Source organism: Geotrypetes seraphini, chromosome 4 (assembly GCF_902459505.1).
Source record: "Geotrypetes seraphini chromosome 4, aGeoSer1.1, whole genome shotgun sequence".
NCBI classification, from domain to species: domain Eukaryota; kingdom Metazoa; phylum Chordata; class Amphibia; order Gymnophiona; family Dermophiidae; genus Geotrypetes; species Geotrypetes seraphini.
Window position 1 is genome coordinate 211,353,665 of NC_047087.1, and position 13,403 is coordinate 211,367,067.

Below are 13,403 nucleotides of genomic sequence, written 5' to 3' on the forward strand. Positions count from 1 at the left end.
CCATTTCCTTGGCCCTCATCGATCCTTCACTGCATTTATCACCCTTTCAGTCTCAGCTCCATTCCTATCTATCCTTCCTTCCATTGCCTCCAAGGCAATGCCACCCCCACCCAATTTTTCTTTCTTTTTTACCCTCTCTCTTGTACCCCAACCCAGGACCAATTTCTCTCTCGTCTCTCCCCTGCCCCTCCCCACAGCACTGCAACTCTCCCCCTCCCCATTACTTTAACCCTCTTCACCAAACTTCACCCCAACACCAGAGCCTGCACCAATTCAAACTCCACTCCACTCCCCACCTACCTCCTCCTGGTCACTGCACTGAATCTTTGGACAAGCTGTCCCTCCCCAGCACTTCACCCTGATGGACCCTCCACACACACACACACACACCCCTGGTCCACCACCCCCACAGGTCTGCCCTCCCTCTCTCCGTATAGGTCTGGCCTCCTGGACCCCCATTACTTACTCGAGGCGGCAGCAGCGGTCCTGACCTACCAACCCCTCCTCCCTCCTTCTGTGGCCCAAAGCAGTAGCAGCGGCAGAAATCCTGACCCACCAACCCTCCATTCCTTATCCAAAGCAGCAGTGGCAGTGCTGTAAACAGGCTGTTCACGGCCAGCCCTGACAGGGCTTTTCCTCTACCACATCCGAAGTGATGTGGCAGACAACGCAAGTCTATCTGGCTCCGCGATCGACTCGCATTGTCCTTGTGATCTACTGGTTGATCGCGATTGACCTTTTGAGCACCCTTGCTCTAGACCTTATTTCAGCTCTTTTAAAAGTGTTCTGTCTACGCTTCTTCATAAGCTTTCAGCTAACTTTCATCTCAGGTTGCTCCCTTGCCGAAAGGAGGATTAGCTGATTTAAAGCCCTGAAACGTTTTATTTATTTCATTCATATGATATTTAACATCATGGTGAATGCCAACTTCAAAACATTTATTTTGGCATTTAAAATATATATTCAGTACCAGGCTGCGCTATTTTTCCAGCTATTTTGCGATCCAACTTTCTTGGATTGTTAACCGAATACCAGTGCTGAAAACTGATGGTACTCAACTTTCAACTCCACCTTAGTTCTGCCCTGGACCACACTGGCACTACTTGCATAGTGTTAAGGAAGCTTAGTCATATATAACATTTCAGTAGCACTGTCCAGTTAATGCCGCTGAAAAATCCCTGACAGGGCCCAATGAGCACTAGTTAACCTAAAAGCAGGTGTGGCTATCAAGATAGCCAGTTTTGAATATCTGGCCCTAAATTTAAGATCACAAATCCCACTCCAAAATACACATATGCCTGCTTTTCCTCAAAAGCTCTGAATCAACCTAATGTTTCACACTATGTTTTCCTTATTCTGTTCCATTTATAATTAAACATGTGCTTTTGTTTCAACTATAAAAATAGTATTTTATGAGAGAAATACTGGTAAACTATAAAAATACAACTAAATGTTATATATTGTTTACAAGCCCCAAATCTATTAAAGTAGTGTACATTGCTCTGGGGGCAACATTTCTTGTTAAATATCCTGCAAAACGTTGTTTCTTATCAGAATAAGAATTTTATTTTTTTTGAGCCTAAACAACTTTTAGAATTTGTTGAGTCGAAAGAAGGGTTGGTAACTGTGTCTAATGATATATAACTTGCCATTCGGCTGTAGGAAGGTGTATCTAGTGCTGTTTCTCTTGCAATTAGTTATTTGATAATTTCCAGTGTGGTTAATTTCTTTCCTTGATCTCCTAAATTGTGGACTAAATAAGAGTTTACTTTCTTTTTGCTTTGTATGCTTAAATTGTATTTACTTGATCTGTATCAAGTGTTATTGTATGCTTGTAAAATTGAAAATCTTGTAAATAAAAAAAAATTATAAAAAAAAATAGTGTACATTCAGGAACAGTAGTTTTTCTGTCCTTGTAGGAGTTGTAATCTGCATTTTGTACCCAAGGCTATAGACGGTTAAGTAACTTGGTCAGATCACACACTGCGTTCAAACAGAATAACACTGCCAGCTTAACTGGGACTTGGGCTCCTCTTGATGCATTCTATAAGGACTTGAATGTTAATCTCATATGACTCCTCTGCTTACTAATCTATTGCTTTTGTCTTATAATTTGTTATATAATTTTTTTAAAATTTCAATATAATGTTGATACTAAAAAAAAATTAAATAAATAAAAATTACACACTGTGCAATGGGATTTGAACCAGGCTCTCCTGGTCCTCAGCCTACTATCTAATCATTAGGCCATCCATCGATAAACCAGACTGCACTACTATCTACTATAAATGACTAACATTCAAATACTAGGTCTACCAGTTTTATCACACTGATGAATTGGAGCTAATATCACTTACTGAGCAAATGATAGTTGGAATCTCTTTCATATTTGAACGTCAATCGACCATAGCTGACATGGTTCAGATTTTTCAGCCATTCAAAATAAGACACAGTTACTCCACCAGCATTCAAGTAAAGATCCTGTGGGGAAAAATAATTTTTTTTTTTTTTTTTTTAATGGTGACATACTCTTTTTTTTTAATGGTGACATACTCTTTTTTAATGTGTTCTTACTCTTTACTGAGAAATTTCATATTCAGCCATTTTACCTTTCCCAACCCCTCTCCTCAAAATATACTATGGTTGGATACAATACCCACCAATCTGGAATTCTCTGAAGACAACATTCTAGTGAAATCCTAAAAATTAATTACCTAATCTGTCATACAGACAAGCTCCACAATTTCTCAAAGCTGATGTAGTACTCTTAGGAGACTGGAAAGGAGCTATAATTAAGTGCCTCAGTGTCCAACAGATCTAAATTAAGAAATATACTTATCTGTAAGCAAGTGTTGTCAAGAGGACACCAGGCATATATTTTCACATGTGGATGTTACCATCCATGGAACCTGGTACAGACACTACCCTGCTGCTTTAAATTATCAGGCAGTGCCCATGCTGCAAATGAGCTACTGACATCCTGATGTTTGTTCAAGGGTTCAACAGTTTAGTAACAAAACAAAGCAGCCAACTAGGGGAAGTGGGCAGGTTGGGAGAAAATATGCCTGCTGCTCTCAAAGAACACCTGTTATAGGTAAGTATCTGCTTTCTCCAAGGACAAGCAGGCATAATATTCTCACAAGTGGGACTCGCAAGATGATGACACTGGACAAAAGACAATGGATTTATAAATATTAGCCTGGCGAAACCCAAGAGGGCTGGAGAGAACGCTGGCACTCAGGAAGTAAAGATACTGCATAACTGCTTGTCCAAACCAACTTGTGTCTTCTGAAGTTTTTGTTCCAAACAGTAGTGGAAAGTAAAAGGTATAGCAGACTGCGGACCAGGTAGCTGCCTTACAGATGTCCTCAACAAATACATAGCGGAAATGAGCTACCAAAGCAGCCAAGACTGTTACACAGCCCTGCAGCATCAGACCAGCTTGAGAGAGGTGTGTGTGGTGTGTGTGTGGTGTGGTGTATGTGGTATTTTTGTAGAGTTTTTCTACACAAGTGCCTGTTTTTCGTGTGATTCTGGGTAACTCTAGTTAGATACAAGCATATGTGTTAGTTAAGGCCAAGCCCAAAAGAAGCATACGAAAAAGGGTGAATAAAAATCTGAATATAAATGTGGCAAAGGCCAGAAAAATACACTACAGATTAATATAAGGGAAAGTATAATAATATTCTTTTTATGTACTTTGCTATTGGGCTAGATCATGAAGGAAACCAGGATATACAGGGACTCCATTTTGGGTTCTTGTGTCTTTGGAATCCATTTTGTGTTCGGTTTTTTCCAAGTCTTTGTTTAGGCTTCCTAGCATCGTGGTGTTAATGGATACCAGATGTGCCTTAGGCTGGCTAGGAAGAAGTATCCTAAACTAAGATATAACATGCATTAAATATGAATGGCCGAGATATGAATGAAAATTATGAATGAAAGGGGCCCCTGGAGTGATTGTGTGACTGTATTGAACAAAAGAATGGGTTTTGAAAAAACATATTATATATATTTGCAACCTAAAGAAATTCAAAGGGTATAACATCTGGAAATAATTAAGTCAGAGACTGCTGCTCTAACATAGGAAGGCTTCTGTGTGCAGATCAATGAAATTTGAAACTCTCAGCTCAGGGGGAGGCAGCCCCTCCTTTCCTCTAAGGCTGACAAATTTTCAGCACTGGTTGTAGGGTTTAGAACTTTTCAGCAGCTTGTTTGATACATAGACAAATTGTCTGAAATAATAAAGGAATATTGGATATGTTATAAAATGTTAATGTATATTCAGAAATGAATGTAAATAAACAAATAGGATTTCTGAAACTTTTAAACGTAGAGGAATTTCTTTGTCTAACTTTAAACACCACCTATGTTATTTTATTGGCTGTCAAGCTGATGATGTCACACTGAGCCAAAAGTATATAATTGGGGGTGTTTCGAGATATTAAACTGAGCTCGTTATCAGAAGGCCAGCATTTTGGCAACTATAACGATCTCCCGCTAACGTAACTCCTAATGCAATTATGCTTTATTTTTTTGGTGTCATGATTGGAAAAATTAAAACAATAAAATTATTTTGGTAACTTTACGTTAGCGTCATGTTGCATTTTTTTTATTAATTTTTCACACCTTGAGTGAAAGCTAGTAGCTTATTTTACAGCTGCAGCTTATGAGTGCGCCAGTATATATATATATATATATATAAGAAATAAAGACAGACACACACACATGTTCTAGCACCCGTTAATGTAACGGGCTTAAAGACTAGTATGTATGTGTGTATATATATAGATATAGATATATAGATATATATATATATATATATATATATATATATATATATATATACACACACATACATACTAGTCTTTAAGCCCGTTACATTAACGGGTGCTAGAACATATGTGTGTGTGTCTGTCTTTATTTCTTTCTTCCTCTCTCCTTAGCCGCTTTCTTTCTTTCTGCCTTTCTTTTTCCTTGGCTGTCCATCACCACCCCTTGTCTGCTCCCCCTGTCCATTTTCCCTTCCTTTTACCTCCCCTGTGTCCACCACCACCCCTTCACTGCTCTCCTTATGCAGCAGCAGCCCTTCTCCCTTTGTTTTACCTCCCCCTGTCCAGCAGCACCTCTTTCCTTCTCCCCCTGTCCAACATTAGTCCTCCGTTCTTTTTCTTCACCCCCTGTCCATCAGCATCTCTTTCCTTCTCCCCCTGTCCAGCAGTAGGCATCCCTTCCTTTTTTATCCCCCCTCCTCCTTCTTATCCCTATGATACTCTTACCTTGCTCTGCCCCTGATCAGAGGTTCCCGACAGCCGCCCAGTTGCACCCATTGGAAAAGTTCCCACTGCTGCATCCCGCACCCCTCCTGATGCGGCTCCCACTGTCCTTTCTGTCTGTCTCTGTCCCCCTTTGCCTGTCTGTCTTTCTGTGTATCTCCCTGCCCCTGTGTCTTTCTTCTTTTCTTTCTGTCTCCCTTCCTCCCTCTGTCTGTCTGTCTGTCCAAAGCAGCATTCCATCCCCCTCCATTTCCCTCCCCCACACCAGTTCCCTGTGCACCTGCCCCTGTGTCTTTCTTATTTTCTTTCCATCTCTCTTCCTCCCTCTGTCTGTCTGTCCAAAGCAGCATTCCATCCCCTTCCATGTCCCTCCCCCCCACCAGTTCCCTGTGCAGCAGCATTAGCGTTTCCTCTACCCCCCTCTTTCCCTTCCCGTGGTCCGGACTACAAATGTGCTGATTCCAGCAGCGCTTGCATCAGTCTCCACTCGCTGCTTCGGGTCCTTCTACTGCCCTGATTTACTCTGGCATGTCCCTGATGACATCATCAGAGACGCGGCAGAGCAAATCAGGGCAGTAGAAGGGCCCGAAGCAGCGTGTGAAGACTGATGCACACGCTGCTGGAATCGCCATTCGGGCCCGCGGGAAGAGAAGGGGGTGGGCGGCAAAGGAGGAACGGAGATCGGCAGCGGCAGGAGAACGGAGATCGTCGTCTGGCTGCGGTCCGGCTTGTGGAGGCGATCAGCTGGCGACGTATTAGCGCACATGCGCACTCCGGCCACAGACCTACATGCGCACAGAACACGCAAATAGGAATGCTAATGCGCGGCTAGCTCTTTATTATATTAGATATATAAATATAAATCTGATTGTTTTTATATATGCTTTTTGAGGAAAAAAAATCTATCTAAAGATAGTTTTCTATTTAAGATATATTATAATCCAAAAGCTATTAATCATGAAATAAAGATTAATATTTAATTATGTAGCATGAGATTCAGTGGTGTGCGGTCAGAGTCTTCAGGGTATTCAGTGAAGCAATATACAGGAACCATCTATTAAATGCCAAATGTACAGCGCTGTGTATGCCTTTCAGCACTATAGAGGTGATAAATAGTAGTATTTCTGCTTAGCTTGTCTTCCTGAGCACATTGTCATCAGGGGATCCTATATCTTTTGTGAATCCCCTTGAAGGCTGAATGCTGGTCAATCAGCATGCAGCACACTGAACACAACAATCGGCTCCTCCTCCTCCAGAGCACAGGAGTATGTGGTGCCATCAGGGAATTCAGTTCCTTTTAATGAATCTTCCGGAAGGCTTATTTTGTTTTGTGTTACTTTGATTGGTTGGGCAGAACTTCGAGTCTACCCAACCAATTAAAACAAAGCCTTCAGAAAGATTCACTAGAGGACCTAAATCCTCTGACAGCGATGTGTTCAAAAGGACAAGCTAAGGGGGAGGAGCCAGAATCGAGCCCACAGCTGTTCTGGGTTTGCACCTTCCCTATACACTTCCCCCTCCCTATTCGCGGTTTCGATTATCTGTGGGTTTTCCCCTGGCCGCCCCCCTGAGAAATCACTTGTTGGCATAGAAAAAAAACAGTCCCAGGACTTGGAGGGAGGCGATCAGAGGCAGCGGGGTGGGGCGATCGGAGCATGGACCATACCTGGTGGCCTAGCGGTGACGCAGGGCAGGAGCGATCTTCCTACACTCCTGCCCCGTGCAGAGCCGTGCTGCGAGTTCCTGTGGTCTCACGAGACTACAACAGGGAGTTCCTGTTGTAGTCTCGTGCGATCACGGGAACTCGGCAACGGGAGCAACAATGGATCCATCAATTCCAGGCCCTACATCCATCTAGAATTAACACTTGTATGGAATAGCAACCTTTTTATTAATGCCTAGCTTGTGAAGACGTTTTTTTGCCAGACTGTGAGAGGCTTCTGTTCTGCCTTTGTGTTTTGGTATGGGACTGCTGCTCTGTGTAAAGTTTGTTATCTAATTTTTGTTTTTCTTTTTTGGTTACAGAAGAAAATCCTGATGTATGAATAATTAAAATTTAATGATTTTGTTTGTAATGACTTCACGATGAACTTGATGTATATGAATGAGAGTAATTAACCAATCAAGTTTCACATTGATGATGACATGACGCTTAGCTCTTTTGAAGAGAGCCGGTCACGTCTCGAGGATCTGTGGCTGTTTCCGTCTTGCTTGGCTTCCTTTTTAGTAGCATGGAAGTTTTTGGGATACTCACCTTACTATGAAAGATTTGATACTTACCCTGAAGTAGCAGTGAAAGTTTGCGAAACAGTAGTACTTGCTGTTGGGAGAAATCTGTGGCACGCTAAGATTAAAGCCGCATGGTGCCACCGTTTCAGATAAGTTTGTTTTTTTTCACATTCTTTTGAATGACATTGAAAACAGTATATTTCAAAACAAACTGTGAATTTCCCAGCTGTAGCCTTTGTTCTTTTGTAGTTTTTGCAATTTGTCACTATTATTCATCCAACTTATAACCATATCTTACTTGAAATTGAAATATATGCATGCATAAGAGATTTATTCCTATTTATGTGTGGAGTTTTTTTCAGACCTATGATACAGACTGCTTAGGGTACAGTGCAGTCCCGGCGGTCTGTGTACGAGATCTGTTTTCCTCCACATTATTTTTTTTATTTTTGTGGTGTTTTTGGTATGATTGGATGTTTGGTTGAATCTGCAAGAACAAAATATCAGTGTGTTATTTATTTTTGTCATGAAGCAGCTGAACCAGCTGAGCAGGACCCTGCAGCAGGACATACACCATGGAGCTGCCAGAAAGTGAGAGCAGTTGTGAGGTGCAGATGGGGGAGCCGCCGTCCTCCTTCCATTACTCATGGAAGGTTGCAGTTGGGGTTTCCCACTCACCTCAGGGTACAGCTAGGCTAGGGAGATAAGCGGCAGATAAGCGGTGACCAGTCAGTGCCCATGTTCACAGCCATTGGGAATGATTTCACTTTCTCATGGTCGCCACTTCCCCACTCCCAACTCATAATCAGTAGGAGCAATGGCTCTGAATGGCACTTCATCTTGTACCCTCTCCCTAAAACATTCTTGCCCTTCCCCAACATTCTCCACTGTTTGTGAAGAATGCTGGGAATTGACCTATTCTGATGAGTTTATTAACAAAAATAAAGACAAAATAGATGGCACTGTTATAGCCAAAATCCTCAACACTGGGTTTAAGGGAAATGTTAAAAATATGCTGAGAATCCTGAAACCCCATTTCTGAAGCTTTAAGCAAAATACAGAACATAAGAACATAAGCAGTGCCTCTGCCGGGTCAGACCATAGGTCCATCCTGCCCGGCAGTCCGCTCCCGCGGCGGCCCAAACAGGTCACGACCTGTCTGAATCACCAGAAGGGGCTCCCTTGCCACCTTGGTTTCTCATTGAAGTCCTATCTTCCCATCGTAGTCCTAACCCTCCGGTCTTGCACATGCACGACCTGTTGGATTTCTATACTTATTACCTGGTTAGCTTTCTATACTTGTGTTACATCCCAGCTCCTCCCTCAGTATCCCACGATCCCTTTATCCCTCAGGAATCCGTCCAATCCCTGTTTGAATCCCTGTACCGTACTCTGCCTGATCACTTCCTCCGGTAGCGCATTCCAAGTGTCCACGACCCTTTGGGTGAAAAAAAACTTCTTTGCATTTGTTTTGAACCTATCTCCCTTCAGTTTCTATGAATGCCCCCTCGTACTTGTTGTCCCCTTCAGTCTGAAGAATCTGTCCCTATCCACCCTCTCTATGCCCCTCATGATCTTGAAGGTCTCTATCATATCTCCCCTGAGCCTCCTTTTTTCCAGAGAGAAGAGCCCCAGCCTATCCAACCTCTCGGCGTATGGGCAGTGTTCCAGCCCTTTTACCAGTTTCGTTGCTCTCCTTTGGACTCTCTCAAGTACCGCCATGTCCTTCTTGAGGTGTGGCGACCAATACTGAACGCAGTATTCCAGATGTGGACGCACCATTGCTCGATACAATGGCATGATGACTTCCCGCGTCCTGGTTGTTATGCCCCTCTTTATGATGCCTAGCATCCTGTTGGCTTTTTTCAAGGCTGCTGCGCACATGGCTTCAGTGATGCATCCACCAGCACACCCAAGTCTCTCTCAAGTCTGCTGTCTCCCAACAATGCCCCCCCCCAATTTGTAGTTGAACAACGGGTTCTTTTTCCCTATATGCATGACCTTGCATTTTTCCACGTTAAAGCGCATTTGCCATTTGTTTGCCCAGTCTTCCAGCTTGTCCAGGTCCCTTTGCAGGTCCTCACACTCCTCCCTGGACCTAACTCTACCGCACAGTTTGGTATCGTCTGCAAATTTTATAACCTCGCAATTTGCTTCCTTTTCCAGGTCATTGATAAATATGTTGAAGAGTAACGGCCCCAGCACCGATCCCTGTTTTATTGCTGTTTTATAGCTGTTTTATTGCTGATGCTATTGAAATTTGGAAGTAGCTGAGCAAGCACTTGAAAACAGAACAGCACAATGACAAAATTAAATTACTAGCATAAAAAAACCAAATGGGACAAGCACTGTCTCCAGCTCATTTTCTTGCAAATATTGTCAATATCCGATACCAGGGTCAAACCTTACCTGCTGAAAAAGAGGTGCTAGCTATGCCATGGATATCTAGGAATCATCCATCTGTAATGCCACCTATAATAAACTTCCAAGTTTCTAAGTTTATTAAAAGTTTGCTATCCTTCTTTATCCAAGTCAAAGCGGCTTACACAGAAATATAAAAATCCAAAATTCATGGGGGAAATTTAAATGAAACAAAAGGTTAGACATAAGGGCCCTGATTCTATAAAGGGCGCCTAAGTCATATCTAAAGTTAGGCTTGCTTTAGGCGTCCATTCTAAGTAGTTAATGAGCTAATTAAGGGTCTTAACAAGCGATAATTGGTAATTAGGCGTTGGATGACCGTGGAACAAAGAGAGTGCTAAAGGAGGACAAAGAAATCGCCGACAAACTGAACACATATTTTGCCTCTGCATTTACCGAAGAGGATATACACACCATACCGGAATCCATCAGGCTATATGCTGGAAACGAAGACGGGAAACTGACAGGGCTGTCGGTTAGTCTAGAAGAAGTATGCAAGCAGATTTATAGGCTTAAGAGCGACAAATCCCCAGGACCAGATGGCATCCATCCGAGAGTCATCAAGGAACTGAAAGGGACTATAGCTGAACTGCTTCAACTAATAGCCAATCTGTCGATCAAATAAGGAAAGATTCCGGAAGACTGGAAAGTGGCGAATGTTACGCCGATCTTCAAAAAAGGTCGAGGGGAGATCCGGGAAACTACACACCGGTGAGTCTGACCTTGGTACCGGGAAAGATGGTAGAGGCGCTGATAAAGGACCGCATCATTGATCACCTTGACGGCACGATCTGATGAGAACCAGCCAGCATAGTTTCAGTAAAGGCAGATCTTGCCTGATGAATTTGCTGCACTTCTTCGAGGGAGTAAACAGGCGGATAGACAAGGGCGACCCGGTTGACATTGTATATCTGGATTTTCAGAAGGCGTCTGACAAAGTTCCACATGAACGACTACTTCGGAAAATTACATGCCATGGAATCGAGGGCGAAATACTGACGTGGATTAAAAACTAGCTGGAGCATAGGAAACAGAGTGGGGGGTAAATGGACAATTCTCAGACTGGAAGAGCGTCACCAGCAAGGTGCCGCAGGGCTCGGTGCTTGGACCTGTGCTCTTAAACATCTTTATAAACGATCTGGACATTGGTACGACAAGCGAGGTGTTTAAATTTGCGGACGATACAAAGTTATACAGAGTAGTGAAGACGCAGGGGGATTGCGAAGATCTGCAACATGACAATCAAGCTCAAGAAATGGGCATCGACATGGCAAATGAGGTTCAATGTGTTTAAGTGCAAAGTGATGCATGTCAGGAACAAAAATCTCATGCATGAATACAGGATGTCCGTGGCGATACTTGGAGAGACCTCCCAGGAAAGGGACTTGGGAGTTCTGATCAACAAGTCCATGAAGCCATCTGCACAATGTGCTACGGCGGCGAAAAGGGTGAACAGAATACTAGGAATGATCAAGAAGGGGATCACGAACAGATCTGAAAAAATTATCATGCCGCTATACCGGGCCATGGTGCGCCCTCACCTGGAGTACTGCGCACTGCACTGGTCGTCGTACATGAATAAGGGCACGGTACTACTCGAGAGGGTCCAGAGAAGGGCGACTAAAATGGTTAAGGGGCTGGAGGAGTTGCCGTACAGCGAGAGATTAGAGAAACTGGGCCTCTTCTCCCTTGAAAAGAGGAGACTGCGAGGGGACATGATTGAAACATTCAAAATACTGAAGGAAATAGACTTAGTAGAGAAAGACAGACTGTTCACCCTCTCCAAGGTAGGGAGAACAAGGACACTCTAAAGTTGAAAGCGGATAGATTCCGTACAAATGTAAGGAAATTCTTCTTCACCCAGAGAGTGGTAGAAAACTGAACATAAGAATTGCCGCCACTGGGTCAGACTAGTGGTCCATCATGCCCAGCAGTCCGCTCACGCAGCGGCCCTCTGATCAAAGAACTGGAACGCTATTCCAGAGTCTGTTATAGGGGAAAACACCCTCCAGGGTTTCAAGACAAAGTTGGACAAGTTCATGCTAAACTGGTGAGACTGGACTCATTTGGAGCATTGGTCTTGACTTTGGGGCCGCCGCATGAGCATTGGTCTGACCCAGCAGCGGCAATCCTTATGTTCTTATGCTAGCTCACTCTGTAGCACACTGGTTAAACCTATACCCTTCTATCCTAATGCTGCTGGATTGAATCCCAGTCACTTTCTGATGTAAGAGAAATAAAAGCATTAAAACAGATCACAACTCCTAGTATTACAATTATAATGAAAAACAGCATAAAATCGCCATACTAATAACATAGAAATAAACCACTATAACATTAAGGACATTGTTTGGACGTCTAAATCTCGCCTAAAACCGGATTCTCTAAAGGATGCCTATAAAGTTAGGCGCCTAAACAGTGCTGAACTCTGCTGAGTGCGATTCTAAAAAGGACGCCTAACTTAGGCACCTAACGGCGCCTAACTTTAGACACATTTTGCAGAATTAGGGCCAAGGTATGTAGGGGAGAAATACAATGTTTAATTAAAAAAAAAAAAAAAAGATATACAATAAAGGGAAAATACAACAGGAAAGGGAAGCAGTCTTCATTCTGCATGGGAACGTGTATAAACTATTTATAGATTGAAACTTTTTAGGCTGGATTTAAATTTCTCTAAAGATGATTCATTGCGGAGAAAAGTTGGTAACAAGTTCCATAAAGTGTTTGATCTTAGTACTCTTACTGGGCTATAGGGAATAAGTATTCTGTCTAGAAACCCTGGAGAATGGAATTTTGTCTTAAATGTTAGTAATATAATTTTATAAGTGATTCGGTAAGAAAGCGGTAGTCAGTGAGCTTTTGGTAGGGGGGTGGTCGAATTTTTTTGCTTTAAAAATAAGTTTCACTGCTGTATTTTTAATAATTTGTAGATGTTTTAGTTCCTTTTGTGTTATTCCTTGGTATAAAGCATTACAATAGTCCAGGTGGGAGATTACTAGGGAATGAATCAAGATGTTTATTGAATATATTTCAAGACGACTCGAAATAGAACAAATCATATGTAATCTATATAAACATTTTTTTACAAAGCCAGTCCAGCCCAGCCCAGCTCAGAAGAGGGAGGATCTCCGACTTACCGCCCAGCCCAGGCCGCGCCAGAAGAGGGAGGATCTTCGGGCACCAGCACTGGTGCCCAGTCGGGGTAAGGGATGTCATTGCCGTGCTCAAGGGGGGGGGGAATGTAGGATCACGGTGGAGGGGGGCAACGTGAGCGGGGGGAGGATGCCGGTACGCAGGGGGGGGATGCCAGATCGCGGGGAGGGGTATGGAGCAGCGTCGGTGGCCTCAAGGGGGGGAGAATGGAGCAGCGCCGGTAGCCTCGTTGGGGGAGGAGGTGGAACCAATCAAAGCGAGTTTCCCTTACTTCCTATGGGGAAACTTGCTTTGATATATGAGCAATTTGGTTTACGAGCATGCTTC

General features: G+C 43.2%; 1 protein-coding gene across 1 annotated transcript in view; it reads right to left on the reverse strand.

Moving 5' to 3' along the window:
* Window positions 1–13,403, reverse strand: part of GLUD1 (glutamate dehydrogenase 1) — a 154,307-nt gene that overhangs the window by 21,867 nt on the left and 119,037 nt on the right. The window contains exon 10 of the mRNA XM_033941121.1: window positions 2,358–2,481. Within this exon, the coding sequence (XP_033797012.1) occupies window positions 2,358–2,481 (124 nt within the window). The remainder of the gene's footprint in view (window positions 1–2,357; window positions 2,482–13,403) is intronic.